The sequence below is a fragment of the Phascolarctos cinereus genome, unplaced genomic scaffold (genome assembly GCF_003287225.1).
Source record: "Phascolarctos cinereus isolate Bilbo 61053 unplaced genomic scaffold, phaCin_HiC Scaffold_4;HRSCAF=312, whole genome shotgun sequence".
NCBI lineage: Eukaryota > Metazoa > Chordata > Mammalia > Diprotodontia > Phascolarctidae > Phascolarctos > Phascolarctos cinereus.
In genome coordinates this window covers 127,186,469-127,202,497 of record NW_027555847.1, presented here as the reverse complement: position 1 = coordinate 127,202,497, position 16,029 = coordinate 127,186,469, and the positions used below count along the sequence as shown (strand labels likewise).

Genomic DNA, 16,029 nt, shown 5'->3' with positions numbered 1-16,029 from the left:
ATGCCTTACCAACACCCAGCGCTGACACCAGAGCAAAAGAAAGAATTGTCGGACATAGCTCATCGAATTGTTGCTCCGGGCAAGGGAATCTTGGCAGCAGATGAGTCCACTGGTAACAAAGGGGTGTTGGAAAGGGGCAGAGTTTTGAGGGGAGGGTAGCAGCTTAGCTCTCTAGATGACACCCCTCCTCAACCCCTTTCAGGTAGCATTGCAAAGCGGCTGCAGTCCATTGGAACTGAGAACACAGAGGAAAATCGTCGCCTCTATAGGCAGTTACTTCTGACAGCAGATGATCGAGTGAACTCCTGTATTGGAGGTGTTATCCTTTTCCATGAGACACTTTACCAGAAAGCCGATGATGGTACTCCCTTCCCCAAAGTCATAAAGGCAAAGGGTGGCATTGTGGGCATCAAGGTAAGGAGGTTTAGGGGATTGAGTTAGAATTAAAATAAAATTCTTGAAAGTACCGGGGGCTGAGGTTTGAGAGTAAGTGAAGTAAAGATATTTGACATAGGAAGAGAAATGGAAGGAAGGAGAGAAGATATATGGGTCCAAATGGAGTAAGGGTGGGATAAGAAGGTATGAAAGGAGTATTGTAAATATTACATTCCCGGAAATGCAGGGGAAGGTGGCCTAGCAATTCTAGATCTTAAATTGTATTATAAAGCAGCAGTCATCAAAACTGCTTGGTACTGGCTAAGAAATAGGGAGGTGGATCAGTGGAATAGGTTAAATATGCAAGACACAGTAGTCAATGACTATAGTAATCTATTATTTGATAAACCCAAAGACCCCAGCTTCTGGGATAAGAACCCACTCTTTGAAAAAAACTGCTGGGAAAACTGGAAAAGAGTATGACAGAAACTAGGCATAGACCCAAATCTCACACCATATACCAAAACAAAGTCAAAATGGGTTCATGACTTAGATATAAAGGCTGATAACCATAAGTAAACTGGGAGAACAAGGAATAGTTTACCTATCAGATCTATGGAGAACAGAAGAATTCATGACCAAACAGGAGATAGAGAACATTATGAAAAGCAAAATGGATAATTTTGATTACATTAAATTGAAAAGTTTTTGCACAAACAAAGCCAATGCAACTAAGATTAGAAGGAAGGTAGAAAATTGGGAAAGAATTTTTACAACCAGTCTTTCTGATAAAGGCCTCATTTCTAAAATATATAGAGAATTAAGACAAATTTATAAGAACACAAGCCATTCCCCAATTGATAAATGGTCAAAGGATATGAACAGACAGTTCTCAGATGAAGAAATTAAAGCCATCTATAGTCATATGAAAAAATGCTCTAAATTGTATTGATTAGAGAAATGCAAATCAAAACAACTCTGAGGTACCACATCACACCTATCAGATTGGCCAACATGACAAAACAGGAAAATGATAAATGTTGGAGAGGATGTGGGAAAATTGGAACGCTAATACATTGTTGGTGGAGTTGTGAAATGATCCAACCATTTTGGAGAACAATTTGGAACTATGCCCAAAGGGCTACAAAAATGTGCATACCCTTTGATCCAGCAATAGCACTTCTAGGGCTATATCCCAAAGAGATCAAACAAATGGGAAAAGGACCCATGTACAAAAATATACATAGCAGCTCTTTTTGTGTGGCAAAGAATTGGAAATTGAGAGGATGCCCATCAATTGGGGAATGGCTGAGCAAGTTGTGGTATATGAATGTAATGGAATACTATTGTGCTGTAAGAAATGATGAACAGGCTGACTTCAGAAAAACCTGGAAAGACTTATATGGTCTGATGCTGAGTGAAGTGAGCAGAACCAAGAGGACTTTGTACACAATAACAGCCACGTTATGCAATGACTAAGACTGTTAAACTGAACCTTTCTCAGCATTATGAGGATCTAAGACATTTCCAGAGGCCTCGGGATGGATAATGCTGTTCACATTCAAAGAAAGAACTATGGAAGCCGAATCGCTCTCACTTATTTTTACCTTCTGTTGAGTTTTGTTTCCTCTTTCTGATGGTTCCTTGTATTGGTCTTAATTTTCACTTACAACTTCACTAATGTGAAAATATGTTTAATGGGTATGTAAATGTAAAGCCTATATCAGATTGTGCACTGTCTTGGGGATGGTGGGAGGGGAGGAAAAGGGAGAAAAATTTTCAACTCAAAAGCATATAGAAAAAATTTTTAAAAATTAAATAGAAAAAAAGAAGAACAGCAAAAAAAAAATTCCATTCCCTCTTCTCACCCCTCCCCCAACAGGTGGACAAAGGTGTAGTGCCCCTGGCAGGGACCAATGGCGAGACTACCACCCAGGGTAAGAAATATCTGGATGAAAAAGGCCAAGCTATCTCACCTTTTTTTCCCCCTTTTTTTAAGGCAGTTGGGTTAAGTGACTTGCCCAGGGTCACACAGCTGGTAAGTGTCAAGTGTTTGGTCTGAGACTGGATTTGAACTCAGGTACCCCTGACTTCAGGGCCGGTGCTCTATCCACTGTGCCACCTAGCTGCCCCTATCTCACCTATCTTGAATGAGGCATTCATTGTCCTTACTCCCCATCTAAGCTCTAGTCATCTTGATTGTTGCCTAAGGACTTCTTGAACCACTGTCTCACTACCAGGTCTGGATGGGCTGAGTGAGCGCTGTGCCCAGTATAAGAAGGATGGAGCCGACTTTGCCAAGTGGCGTTGTGTACTGAAGATTGGGGATAATACACCTTCCCCACTTGCCATCATGGAGAATGCTAATGTGTTGGCCCGATATGCCAGCATTTGCCAGCAGGTGAGTACCTCCTTATCCTCCCCCTGCCGTATCCTACCATATTCCCAAAAGTCCCTTTCAGTTCTAGAGAACATGGCACAAGCCATGTCAGCAAGCTATTGAAAAAACATCAACTTTCCCTATTACCCTTATAGTAGCTGGTACTAAATTCTTTAGTTTGGGTCCTGAGAAGGCAGGTCTCCTAGGGGTTGTCAGTTTACCTGAGATAAAGCAAAACAAAAGAAACTGTGAAGCATCAGTGTGATAGAGTGGGAAACTTGCCAGACTTTGGAGCCTGTTAGCTCTGACACTAGCCGTGTGATCTGAGACAAGTTATTCTGCTTCCTGAGCTGCTGGCCCTGTAAAATGAATAAAATAATTCTTATCATGAGAGATAGGTTGGAGGCACATATCCATCTCTTCCTGAGACCTAAGTGTTTGGAAATGTGGGGAATTCAAAATTTACACCTGTTGTTGTGAAGATAAAGTCTGTGTCCCTAGTTGTTAACAGCAAAGGTGGGGTAGAAGATAGCCCCAGGTAGGGGTTGCTTTCATAGCCTTGTTCTTCGATTTATAGAATGGCATTGTTCCCATTGTGGAGCCAGAGATCCTCCCTGATGGAGAACACGATCTGAAGTGTTGTCAGTATGTCACTGAGAAGGTAAGAGATGTGAGAATCACTGGAGTGTGACTGAGAAGGAAGTAGATTGGGAGCTAAGGTGCTAGTAATTACCTAATTCACTTCTCCTTTTTTGTTACTTTTCCCTTTTTCTAGGTCCTGGCTGCTGTCTACAAAGCTCTGAGTGACCACCATGTCTATCTGGAGGGAACCTTGCTGAAGCCTAACATGGTCACCCCTGGCCATGCCTGTACCCAGAAGTACTCACATGAGGAGATCGCAATGGCAACTGTCACTGCCCTTCGCCGGACTGTGCCTCCTGCAGTCACTGGTGAGAGAAATCCCTTTCTCCCTCAGTATTTGTCTCTTATCTTGGGTCACATATGTTTTCTTTATATCTATTTTATTTTTTAGGAATGCTTGTTACCAGCACTTACATACTGTCTAATCTCTCTTCCATCTCTTTTTTCTCCCTTCCAGGTATCACCTTCCTGTCTGGGGGTCAGAGTGAAGAGGATGCCTCCATCAACCTCAATGCCATCAACACCTGCCCCTTGCACAAACCGTGGGCCCTGACCTTTTCTTATGGCCGAGCCTTGCAGGCATCTGCCCTCAAGACCTGGGGTGGAAAGAAGGAAAATGTCAAGGCTGCCCAAGAGGAATATATTAAACGGGCTACGGTAAGAAGGACAAGGGAAAGAGCCAGGATGAGGCACCCTGACAGGCAGAATTCTGGGAACATAAATTAAGGAGTCAGGATTGGGGAAAGAAAGGGGAAAGAACAAGTAGTCTTCAGTCTCTTCTGGTGGTGGAGGGTTCGTCTGGGCTGGGTCTTTGGTGTCAGTGTGGGTAGGATCCAGGACTACCTGCCTTTCTCATACTTCCTTCTTCCTTCACTAGGCTAACAGCCAAGCTGCTCAAGGCAAGTATACTCCAAGTGGAAAGTCAGGAGCTGCAGCCAGCGAGTCTCTCTTTATCTCTAACCATGCCTACTAACTAAGTCAAGGCCTTCCACCTGGGTATGCCCTAACACTCCAGGCCATCCCTCACAGTCCAGGAAGAGGCTGAGATCCTAGAGCTTTGTGCTGACCTCTCCCATCACTCCTAACTTGTGCGGTGTTGTTGCTCTCTGGTGAATCTAGTGACCCCTCCTCAGCCCACTTTTTCCAATAAACAACTATTTAACAAGGAGTCTGATGCCTGTGATGGGCCAGGGGTAACTTTAACTTAATGATTTGCCTTTGATGGGTCGCTTGGGTCTTTCTGTAGGTTTGTGCTGTCTTGTCCAAGCAAGAAGAGCCAATATTTGCCTTGAATCATCTCTATTAACCTCCTGTGAAGGGGTGGGGGTGGGAGAGGGTTGTAAATAGGGAACAGGATGGTTTTTAGCTTTAAATACAAACTATAAATTAACTAGATCACTGGAGAAGAGTGTATCATCTCCCTAAGGGTATGTGTAAATGTACATATTCACTTCGCCAGCCAAATCTCCTCCCCTTCCCCAAGAGCAAGATTCTCAGTGGGAATATTGATGTGTATCACAATTGGGAACTGTTTTTTGGGAACTCCAGAACTTATTGTTGTCTATCTGAGAGATGTTCCTGATCGTGTTAATTTGCTCTTGGCACTGATTCAAGCATAGATGTCAAGGTGGGTTCTCAGAAGTACTCATCTGTTGGTCATGCCCTAAAATTCTCTCCCCCTTCCAATATCAAGATTGTTCTCGATCACTGTGGTTAGATATCCCTACGATATTTGGGGGGGGAGGGGAGGTTGTTTTTTCAAAGAACTATGATTGACACTGGTTCATTTCATTCAGGATATCATGGTAGAATTCTTGTTAGTTTTCCTTCCTTAGCATGGGTCTTGCTTGGAACCAGTTTCCAATCTGTTCTCTCTGTGTTGGCAATAGTACATGGGAATAGAAGAGCCAGGCTTCAATCAGGTGTTTTTTCTGCCCAAAAATGAAGAAGCAGCAGCTTGATATGGTAGTGAAAAGTGGTGGATTTGTAAGCTGTTTGACCCTGTCACTTACTAGCTGTGTAGTCTTGGATAATAAGGCTCTTAAAGAGCAATAGAAAATTATGTCTGGGAGAGACCTTGGAGATCATTGGTCTAATCTATGTTGAGGATGGGTTTTATGATCTGAAGTTCCTTCTGGCTATCAATACTATGATAGTATATTGAAAAGCACTCCTCCATAGCAAGCCCCTTAATCTCTGGGTTCTACTACACAGATTCTACTTTAGAATATGTTCTAAAATTTACAGTCCTTAAGGGATACTATATAGAAGAGGGTTTCCTGATTTTTTTAAGTCAATAAGCTCCTTTACCCCAATGTAAATTTGCCCCACATTTAAAGTCAATCCTGGACCAATGTTTACTACAAGTCATCTGTGTTCTATGATCCAGAATCCAAGAAAAGCTCGGCCCAAAAGAAAACTTTGGGTTTCCTTTTGCCAAGTATAAGTCCGTACATATTTGTTATATTTTTACTATGTTTCACACATCTCTCAGAATCATATACTGAGTATTTTCTCTACAATCCAGCACATATTTGGGATGTTTTGATAGGCATTTACAAATGGAGACCAATCAGAAGAGTAACCAGAATGGTGATACTAGAAATTGAAATTCTTCAATTGAAAGGACTATGCATATTTAATTTGGGGAAAAGAAAAAAGGGGTTTAGGGGTTATGGCATAATAGTTCTACAACCGGTTTTTTATATAGGAGAAGGATTTGATTATTTCTTATGGTTCTAAAGGTCAGGACTGGGGGTAATGGAAGTTAAAAGGTGCAGATTTTGGAAGTAAAACACAACTATCATTAACAAAAAGGGAATGGACTGTCATGAGAAGTGAGTTCCTTCAGCGTTTGAAAGTCTAGTGGAGGATGATCCTTTTATGGATTCCTGTTCAGGCATAGATGATCTTTGAGGCCTATTTCAACTCATTCAGTAGACAAGATCATCGAGTTCAACTCTATGCATAGGTTTCAAGCAAGGGAAGTATCTTGGCTAAGTTCCAAGGAAAGAGTAGTAAGTAGAATCCAGGCCTTGATTCCTAAGCCAGGATTTCTCCATTTCCTCATTCAAGGCCCAGTGCTGGCAACAGCCAAGATAAAGATGGACAAAGGCACACAGTTTAGTGGGGAAGATCAATCAAACAAGTAACTAGTGTAAGAGGCAGAGTAACAGTGAACAGTCTGGCCTTTGGAGGCAAGAGACATAACATTGGACTACCAGGTAAAAGTTTTACTTACCCCATGCTAGTTTTATGGCCACAGGCAAGTAACTTCAAGCTTTCTGAGTCTTGGTTTTCTGACCTGTGAAATGGAAATTCATTATTTGTACAACCTGCCTCAGTTTCCCATTGTGAGGAGAAGAAAAATGGTAAAATATTAGGTGCCGTTATAAATGTGAGATTATTAGTTGGCAAACACCACAAGGAAGGACGCTATAGGGCAGCTAGGTGGCGCAGTGCATATACTGCTGGGCCTGGAATCAGGAAGCCTCATGTTTCTGAGTTCAGATTTGACCTCCACGCTTACTTGGTGTGTGATTGTGGGCAAGTCACTTAACCCTGTTTGCCTCACTTCCTCATCTTTAAAAAATGAGCTCGAAAAGCAAATGGCAAACCACTCCAGCATCTTTGCCAAGAAAACCCTAAATGGGCTGTGACTGAAAAACATAAAGGAAAAATGCTATGGGTTTCAAGAAGGTTCAGGGAAGCCCACATAAGATTATCCTGGAAAGATGGGCAAGGTTTTTTATAGGGAGAGATGGTTGGAAAGAATAAGGAAGGCACTGCAATATTTCTGAAGGGGAAATGAGGGAGGAAGGAGAAATGGAAAGTAAGGCTGAAAAAGATCAAGAAAGGCTAGAGCAGATTTGAAGGCCTGCAAGCAAGTGATCAGCAAAAATGTTGGTGCTGCATTCCTGCTCATGCTCTCAGACTAAGACCCCGAAGCCAAGACTGCTTCAACCGAAATATCCGTGAAAGGGGCCCATCGCTCCATTCCGGCCCACAGCCCTAAAATCAGCGAGACGGAGCCGGATTCACAGAGACAAGAGAAGCAGCGGCGCTCAGAGCCCCCGGTTTGAATACTGGGCCTGCCGCAAATTAGCTGAGACCTTGGACAAATCATTTCCGCTTTCTGGGTCCCACTTTTCTCAATCGTCTAATACGCATAGTACAACCGCACTGTTACCTAAAACAATAATAATATCTGCTCTTCCCTAAGAAGGGATCTTCCGGATCATTCCCGGGGAAGGGACGAAGAGCATAGGGCTCTCGCGGGGCCTAGCAATAACTCATATTGGAAGCCCCTCCTCTGACTTGCGCTTTAGGGATTACTTCCGTCCTCAAGGACAACATCCGGTTCCTTTGCCCGATTTTTTTTTTCCGCCCTCTTTTTCTGAAGACGGGAGGGGTGGGGCGTCGAACCTCTGACGCTACTTCCGCTGCGCGACGGAAGTGACCTCCTTGGGCTTCCGCGGCGGGGCCGGAAGCAGCAGTAGCAGCGGTGGCGGCCGGGAGTGGACGGAGGCTCGAAGGTGGAGCCCAGAGCCCGCGGCTCGAGAGTGGGGTCCCGGAGCCGCCGCGTCGGTAATAGCCTCAGGAGTTCTCTCTCACCCGTGAGCCATCGTCCTACTCTCCCAGCTAGCCCCTGGGCCCCGCTCTACTAGGGTTGCCCCTCACAACCTCCCGGAGATCCCGGGCTGCGGCCCGAGCGGGACACCGGGCCCGGCCTGGGGCCTGCGAGGGGTTAGGGAAATCTGCGGGGCCCCGGGCCTAGGGAGCCCGTGGTTGGCGCGGAGTGGCGCGGGCCACATTGTGTATCTAACCCGCTGACCCTGTCTCTTCACCCTTGTTTCCAGGAGACACCCGTACGGGCGGGCTGAGTAGGGAGGGGCTCGGACCCCTGGGTGCGTCTCCCCCCCCCCGCACCGGGGGGGGCCGCGTGAGGCGGGGGGACCATGGCGGAGATCAGTGACCTGGACCGGCAGATCGAGCAGCTGCGCCGCTGCGAGCTCATCAAGGAGAGCGAGGTCAAGGCTCTGTGCGCCAAGGCCAGGTGAGCCTCCAGGACTCGAGCGAGGCAGGCACCAGCCCCCGTGCTAAGTCCGAGGGTGTCCATTGTGGGGATGAAGCTTAATGCTTACGGAGGGGGTAGCCAGGTTACCCTTGGCAACTGTGTAATGACAGAGCCATTAGGGAGGTCCTATTGAGGGCTCAGCTCTGTGAGGAATAAATTAAACAGCCTAACCCTTCAGGAAGGGAGCTCCTCATCCCCTGGAATAAGGAATACAAACAGAAAACAGCCCCAAAGAACACATGGTTTAGTGTAGTTAGTGCTAGATTTTGTGTTGGGCCATAAGTTCCTGTAGAATTTCAAAGAGAAGATCAGGGAGGGTGGTCAAATCAGTCAGGGTTTCTTGGAAACAGGTGAGATTTGAGCTGGGCCTCAACATTAGATTGAAATTGGTGGATAGATAGGATTTGAGAGGTGAGAGAGCAATGTGAGCAATAGGGCAGCAATGTGGAAGGAATGAAATTTAGTGTGAGCTAGGAACAGTGAGAGGGCCTCTTGATTATGGGCAATCTTGAAAGTTAGATAGCTTAGGCTTGATATTATAAGACGTAGCTGAAGGTTCTTGAGCAGAGGAGTGACATGGTGAAAGCTTTGTTGACCAGTCAGACGCAGGTGGACATAGACGGGAACACTGAGGTGGAGTTTAAATCTTATATTGACAAAAAGCTGGGTAAGAACTATTATGTCCTGGCTTGTAGGCCAGGATTAAAGGAGGGACCCCAGCCCCTAAGAAATAAGGAAAGTTTGGTTAGGTCAAGGGTCTTACAATTTTTGATCCCCATGTTTGGCTCGGTTACCTGTGATAACCTGGTAGCCAAGTTGGAAGGGATTGTCCTGGTGTCCCCAGTAGACAGACTGCTTATAAAGAAATAGGCCAGTGCTGATATCAAGGGCCCCACTATTCCTCAAGAATTTACAGAGCACCATCCCTACCACTGGAATGATACTTTTACTAGTTTGAGATCCAGTTGACACTTGTTTTGGTCTTTGGTATAGAGGGCCAGATGAGACAGTGTTTGGCCTCAGTGTTCCTCTGAGAAGGTTTGGGTCCTTGACTTTGGGAGAACCCGCCCTATATCTCTGCCCTGACTTCAAGACCCAGACTAACTCTTCCCCTCAAGTTTCTCCAACCTCTTTTTTTACATCTTACATGTAGGGCCCCTAGAAAGGAAGAGAAACTTTAAAATTCCTTTAGTCATCTAAGAGTTCTGTGAGAAATGTCCTTTCCTCACTCCCCCCCTCCAAAAAAAAAAACACAACAGAAAGGTGGTTCATACTATAAAGGAACATACAATCTGAGGTGGGTGGGTGTGTAGTTACATATGTATTTATGGAATAAAATGGCAAAAGTGCTACTCTAAGAGGTATAAATAAAGTACTGTAGGATTTCAGAGGTTGAACAGATGTGGCTAGAGTGATCTGGGAAGATGTCAGAGAACAGATGGCATTAGAACTAGGCCTTGAAGGAGGAGTTAGTGAAGGACTTGCATGCTCAAAAGTGGATTGGTAGGGAAACAGGTTTTTTTTGTTTGGGAAATGAGCAGTTCCCCAGTTTGGCAGAAATGTTGCGTAGAGTAGTACTGGAGATGAGGTGGGAATAGACATGGTATAGAAAGCACACTGTCTAGGCTTTGAAGTCAGAAGTCCTAGGTTCAAGTCTTAAACTTTGTGACTTTTGGCAAGTTAGTATCCCTTATCTATCAACCTCAGTTTTCCTTCTCTCTAGAATGGGGATTTGGACTTAGATCGTCTCTTTGACTCAAGTCTAACATTCTGTGATGGTATGGTTTCAGGGGGCGGGGTGGCTTGAGTTTGGAGGGAGTCTGGACACTTGCCTTTTAGTCAGTGGTGATTCACAGGTGCATAGGTGTCCTTGTCTTTTTGGTACCCTCTCTCTTTCAAGATATAGCTCAGATGCTACTTCTTACACAAGGTTTTTCCTGATTCTCTTCCCTCCTCCAGTTATAGTACTCTCTGTATTGATTACTATGTATTATTTTGCATATCCTTTGTATTTGTGTATTTGTAATATGTTGTCTCTCCACTGTAGAATGTAAGCTCCTTGAGGGCAAGTACTGTTTTGTATTTGTCTTTGTATCCCCAGCACCTAGCACAGTATCTTGAATGGAGTAGGTAATGTAGCTTAATAAATGTTGAATTGAATTGAATTGAGGCTTTGGAGGTTTTTGAACAAGGAGCTAGTGATACATTCAGAACTATGCTTTATGGGAAGATTGCTGTCATGATGCAACATAGATTGGGGGGGGCAGCAGAGAGCACAGGAGAATCTCCTGATGCACTTGTGAGTCCTATCTGGGTGCCAGTTCTCTTCTGCCTCTCACAGTGATCCTTGAAGTCTTTCCAGGCCAGCTCTGTAGGCCTACAGTAAGGCAAGGTCAGACCTAGCCACGAATAGAGGTAGGGTTTGCTGCTCTGAGGCCTGGTCTGGCTATGACAACCATCTCCTTGTGTCTTCAGAGAGATCTTGGTGGAGGAGAGCAATGTACAGAGGGTGGACTCTCCTGTCACGGTGAGTGGAGCCTAGCCCTTTCCCCCATCCCTAAATCTGAGCTGGTTTTATGCATGCATGCCCATCCCCTGTTATACTTGACCTAGCATGTAAACCCCCCAGTAAAGAGTTTGGGCTTCCTTTCACAAATATGCACACAAACAATGGGAAAGTGCTGCACTTGGAGTCAGAGGGCGTGGGTTTGAGTTCTGTCTCTGCTACTTAATACTTGGGCGTGACACTGCATTGCTCTAGGTCTCAGTTCCTTTTTTTTTCCTTTTTCTTTCTTTTTTTTTCTTTTTTGCAAGGCAAGTGGGGTTAAGTGACTTCCCCAGAGTCACACAGCTAGTAAGTATCAAGTGATCAAGTGTCTGAGGTCACATTTGAACTCGGGTCTTCCTGACTCCAGAGCCGGGACTCTCTTCTACTGTGCCACATAGCTGGCCCTCTCATTTCCTTCAGCTGTAAAATAAAGGGAATTGGTCGAGATCGAGGGTTCTTACCCTTTTTGTGACATGGACCCCTTTAGCAGTCTGGTGAAACCCTCTGAACTCCTCAGAATCTATATTTTTAAATCCGAAATCCATGGGATTACAAAGGAAATCATTTTACATTGGAAAAGTTATCAAGATATATTTTTTTAAATTCCTGGACCCCCAGGTTAAGAACTCCAGTACTAGATGGTCTCCTCTGCTAGGTACCTTTGAGTTCTAGGTACTGTGGTCCTGCATACGTCCTTTGGCCTGATTTTACACGTGCATTGGGCATACACACATTTGGAGTCCAGGCTGGTCGTCACCACATCGAATTGGGTTTCCATTTCACAGAGGCCTGCTCCCAGAATTCTCTAAACTCAGACTCTTGCTGGCGAGAGTCTTGTTGTGTCACTGTTGTATCCCATCTGCCATCATTAAGGTAACATCACACGAGTTGTCAGTGGGAAGGAGCTTTGGATCTGAGAGGATCTGGTGGGTAGGGCAGAATGAACCAGTCAGGACACTGAGCCAGCACCTATCCCTGCTGCATATGTCTTGGGCTACTTAAAGAATTCTCCGGACTGTGGTAGGGTAGGGCTTCTGCTCCTTTCTTAGCTGCCTCCTGGCTTCTGATTGGTTTTCAGAAAGAAGGGCTGGGTTGAATTCTAGCTCTGTCACTACCTAAAGTCTATGGGTCTCAGATTCTTATTTGTAAAAGATAGGTTTAGACTAGCTGTTCTCTCAGGTTCCTTCCAGCCAGCCTAATGTTCTGTGATTTTTACCCCAGGTGTGTGGGGACATCCATGGGCAGTTCTATGATCTCAAGGAGCTGTTTAGAGTGAGTATGTGTATATATGTTGGAATGAAGCTGAAGGGAAAGATAATAATCATTCTGACCCTTGGATTTAGTGGCAAAAAAATGGGTTCATAATTGCCTAGAAACTTTTTAAATTTGGAATGAGAACTTTTAATCTGGCCAGAGATGTAGGGTAAAGGGGAATTTTGATGTAGACCAGTCCTGGAATTGGTGCTATTCATATTCGATGGGATTATTAGGGACTCTTCAGAATGGAATGGGGCTTTCTTTCTTTCTTTCTTTCTTTCTTTCTTTCTTTCTTTCTTTCTTTCTTTCTTAATTGGGGTTAAGTGACTTGCCCAGGGTCACACAGCTAGTGAGTGTCATGTGTCTGAGGCTGGATTTGAATTCAGGTCCTCCTGAATCCAGGGGCAGTGCTCTATCCACTGTGCCACCTAGCTGCCCTGGAGTGGGGCTTTAATTTGGACAAGGTAGACAGGACAGAAACATGTATGTAATTTTCAAGAGGGTTTGGGTAATGAGCTGGGTGATACAAACGAAGCCTCCTCTCCCTCCAGGTGGGTGGTGACGTCCCTGAGACCAACTACCTCTTCATGGGGGACTTTGTGGACAGAGGCTTTTACAGCGTTGAAACATTCCTGCTGCTGCTTGCCCTCAAGGTGACTATCCCTTCCATCTTGATTCTGCTCTTAGACCTCTGGATAGATTCTTTGGCCCTAACTTCTAGAAACTTTCCTTGGGACTATTCCAAACAGTACTACCAAACCATGAGACAGTCCAGGCCTAGAGTCACCTCAAGACTTTATTCCAGATGGCCCCCAGCAGCTTCCTTCTCTGGAGACTTCTCCAAGCTACATCTTTCTTTACCCCAATTCCGTGGCCAGTTTTCCCTAGACTGCCATGTACCCACGCCTTCCAGTTGTGACCATCATCCCTCCTGCACCCTTACCCTCGCCAGGTCCGGTATCCTGACCGCATCACTCTGATTCGGGGGAACCACGAGAGCAGGCAGATCACACAGGTCTATGGCTTCTATGATGAGTGTTTGCGAAAGTATGGCTCGGTGACCGTGTGGCGCTACTGCACTGAGATCTTTGACTACCTCAGCCTGTCCGCCATCATCGATGGCAAGGTAGGAAGGAGCTAGTGTTGCAAAGGGTGGTCATCTCAATTGCAGGGTCAAGGGGAGCAGTGAGGCTGGAGTGGGGTGAACATATCTGTCACCTGGGAAGCAGTCAGAGGAATCACTGAACTTTATTCCTCCTGTCTTCCCCAGATCTTCTGCGTGCACGGGGGCCTCTCTCCCTCTATCCAGACCCTGGACCAGATCCGGACGATTGACCGGAAGCAGGAGGTGCCTCATGATGGGCCCATGTGTGACTTGCTCTGGTCTGACCCTGAAGGTGAGGTGTTGGGGGTGGAGGATGAAGTGGGGGGAGGGAGTAGATAATCCCACACCCCACATCTTTGTGTGGTGTTTGGTTCGGGAGCTTTATCTTTATTTAGAGTGGTAGGAAGCACTAGTGGGTCTAGGAAGAGGGGAAAGGTCATTCAAGGGGATAGAAAAATAGACAGTAAAAGAAAGGTTTTAGTTTTTTGGTTTCTAGAAGATTTTATGCATTGGCAAGTTGGGGAGCTGAGTTTTGGAGCAGACTCTGTATGGGAGGAGCAGCACTGGAATTTTTTAATTTGTTGGGATGTTGTTCATTTGCTATGGAAATCGGCCCAGTGACCTAGCCTTTGACACCTTGGGCGCCATGGACCTGGAACTTTTCCCTTTGGATAACAGACAGGGGAACTTTCATCTTGGTAGCAGTATCAAGCTGGGATCTTTCTGCCAGGCAGTGGCTTAGAGCAAACACTTCATGGAGTGGTTGGGAGGGATAGTTTGAATTGAATCATAACATTGAAAGTGACTGTAAAGGCCATCTAGGTTCTTAAAGGAACCTTAAAGATAATTTAGTTTTCAGTTCCTCACTCTGCAAATGAGGAAATAGTCCTTGGGACTATAGAGGTCATGACTTGTCTAGTGACACAAGAGGAATAAGTAGAGGAGTTCAGCATCCAAACCCACATCTTCTGACTACAAATCTGTCACTTCACACTTGTACAGGAATCCTTTCTAATAAGTTGTCATTCTGCTACTTTTGCAATGATAGGATTCTTACTAACTCCCAAATGAGCCCATTCTCATTACTGAGCAACTGATCGTTAAGAAGGTCATTCTTATGGAACCAAGATCTACTTTCCGGTAGCCTACCTTTAAAAAAAATCGTATTTCTGCTTTCTAGAGCTACGAAAAAATGGCATCACTTCCACATTGTAATTTTATCCCTCAAATATCTCTGCTAAGGACTGGCATTTAGTCCTTTAAGATGTGCAAAGCATGTTACATTCATCTTATCATTGCTAAAACAGCCCTGTGAGGCAGGGCCCTGCCAGGAAGAATTACTAGATGGAATTCAAACTTGCATCTTTCTGACCTAAGAACGTAGAACTTTATCTCCAGTGCTACATTGTAGCCAAACACCTTTCCCAGATTTCAGCATTCCAGTTTAGTGGAGGAAGGGAGCGCCAAACTTCGACAGAGCTGGGATTGTAGACCCAGAAGAGGGAGGCCACATGTATTTCCCATTTCTGTACCCTACAGACACGACGGGCTGGGGTGTGAGTCCCCGAGGAGCTGGCTACCTGTTTGGAAGTGATGTGGTGGCCCAGTTCAATGCAGCCAATGACATTGACATGATATGCCGGGCTCACCAGCTGGTGATGGAAGGCTACAAGTGGCACTTCAATGAAACTGTGCTCACCGTGTGGTCAGCACCCAACTACTGCTACCGGTGAGCTGGAAGGGAGGCAGAGACCGCTTCAGAGCTCTGGACAGGACACCCTAGGGGGAAGCCGTGGTGCCCTTAGGCTGGCTTGAAAAGAAGGGGGGAGGTTTAGCTCCTCTGGAGTTGGGAGGAGTTGGGAGAAGAGCCCCGGGGGGATTTTTCTGGTGTCCAGTACCTCAGGTGGCTGACCTTTCCCTTTCAACAGCTGTGGAAATGTGGCAGCCATCTTGGAGTTGGATGAGCACCTCCAGAAAGACTTCATCATCTTTGAAGCTGCACCCCAGGAAACCCGGGGCATCCCTTCCAAGAAGCCAGTGGCTGACTACTTCCTGTGACCCCACCCAAGCCTCTCCCACCCCCATCCTTTACTCCTCTCCCCAGCCTCAACATCCTTTTGGACCACTGTGACTCTGTCCCCTGCTATTCCTGTTGCCACCATCTGCAGGACAGGGTCACCCAAGGTGGGGGCGATTTCCTCGTCTCCTCCCTCGGATCTCAGAGGACACTGGGAGAGCAGAGAAGCCTCTCCCATCCTGTGTTCTGTCCTAGGCAGAGGTCAGGGGGCAAGGAGGACAACCTTTGATCCAATTTCCTCCTCCCCCAGATTCTTTGTTTCGAAGTTTCTGGTGATTTTTTTTTCTGGTTTTCTCTTTTTTGTTTGTTTGTTTTTAGATAAAAACTTTGGGAAAAAAATGAAAAAAAAATTCTAATAAAAGAAAGAAAATGACCTTTGTTTTTACCTCCATTTGGCTCAGCAGGAGCAGTTATCCTATACCACATAAGTATGACTCTAATTCACATTTCTGCAGTGCTCTTAAGTTTCACAGAGCACACTCTTCTACGGGAGTGCAGTAATAATTACTCTAGCACCCCCCCCCCTCGCAGTGTTGTGGAGATGAGTCAGTAGCTCTAGCAGTGGTAA

At 45.5% G+C, this 16,029-nt stretch overlaps 2 protein-coding genes and 1 long non-coding RNA gene across 5 annotated transcripts in view; 2 read left to right on the top strand and 1 right to left on the bottom strand.

Annotated features, from left to right (window-relative positions):
- ALDOA (aldolase, fructose-bisphosphate A) lies at positions 1–4,565 on the top strand. Its single transcript, XM_021006641.2, has 8 exons — positions 1–112; positions 203–414; positions 2,258–2,312; positions 2,616–2,776; positions 3,333–3,416; positions 3,531–3,705; positions 3,855–4,054; positions 4,275–4,565. Exons 1-8 carry the CDS (start codon positions 1–3, stop codon positions 4,368–4,370), a joined length of 1,095 nt encoding a protein of 364 aa, XP_020862300.1. The 3' UTR covers positions 4,371–4,565.
- Positions 1–7,821, bottom strand: part of LOC110221924 (uncharacterized) — a 32,663-nt gene extending 24,842 nt beyond the window's left edge. Inside the window, exons 1-2 of one of the 2 annotated variants that reach the window (XR_013485903.1) lie at positions 7,587–7,821; positions 6,639–6,701 (exon numbers count right to left, since the gene is read on the bottom strand). This is a non-coding gene — a long non-coding RNA (uncharacterized LOC110221924). Of the gene's footprint in view, positions 1–4,346; positions 6,702–7,586 lie in introns of those variants that run through there. The other variant, XR_002328261.2, reaches the window with a different exon arrangement.
- Positions 7,822–7,885: 64 nt separating this feature from the next.
- Positions 7,886–15,834, top strand: PPP4C (protein phosphatase 4 catalytic subunit). Of its 2 annotated transcripts, none has more exons than XM_021006643.2 (9): positions 7,886–7,984; positions 8,257–8,453; positions 10,950–11,001; positions 12,244–12,294; positions 12,831–12,932; positions 13,232–13,405; positions 13,550–13,676; positions 14,924–15,113; positions 15,313–15,834. In XM_021006643.2, the coding sequence occupies exons 2-9, from the start codon at positions 8,356–8,358 to the stop codon at positions 15,440–15,442; spliced, it is 924 nt and encodes a 307-aa protein (XP_020862302.1). In that variant the 5' UTR covers positions 7,886–7,984; positions 8,257–8,355; the 3' UTR covers positions 15,443–15,834. The 2 variants fall into 2 exon arrangements, with proteins under 2 accessions (XP_020862302.1, XP_020862303.1); XM_021006644.2 differs by having other exon boundaries at positions 7,908–8,013.
- The last annotated feature ends 195 nt before the right edge of the window (positions 15,835–16,029 follow it).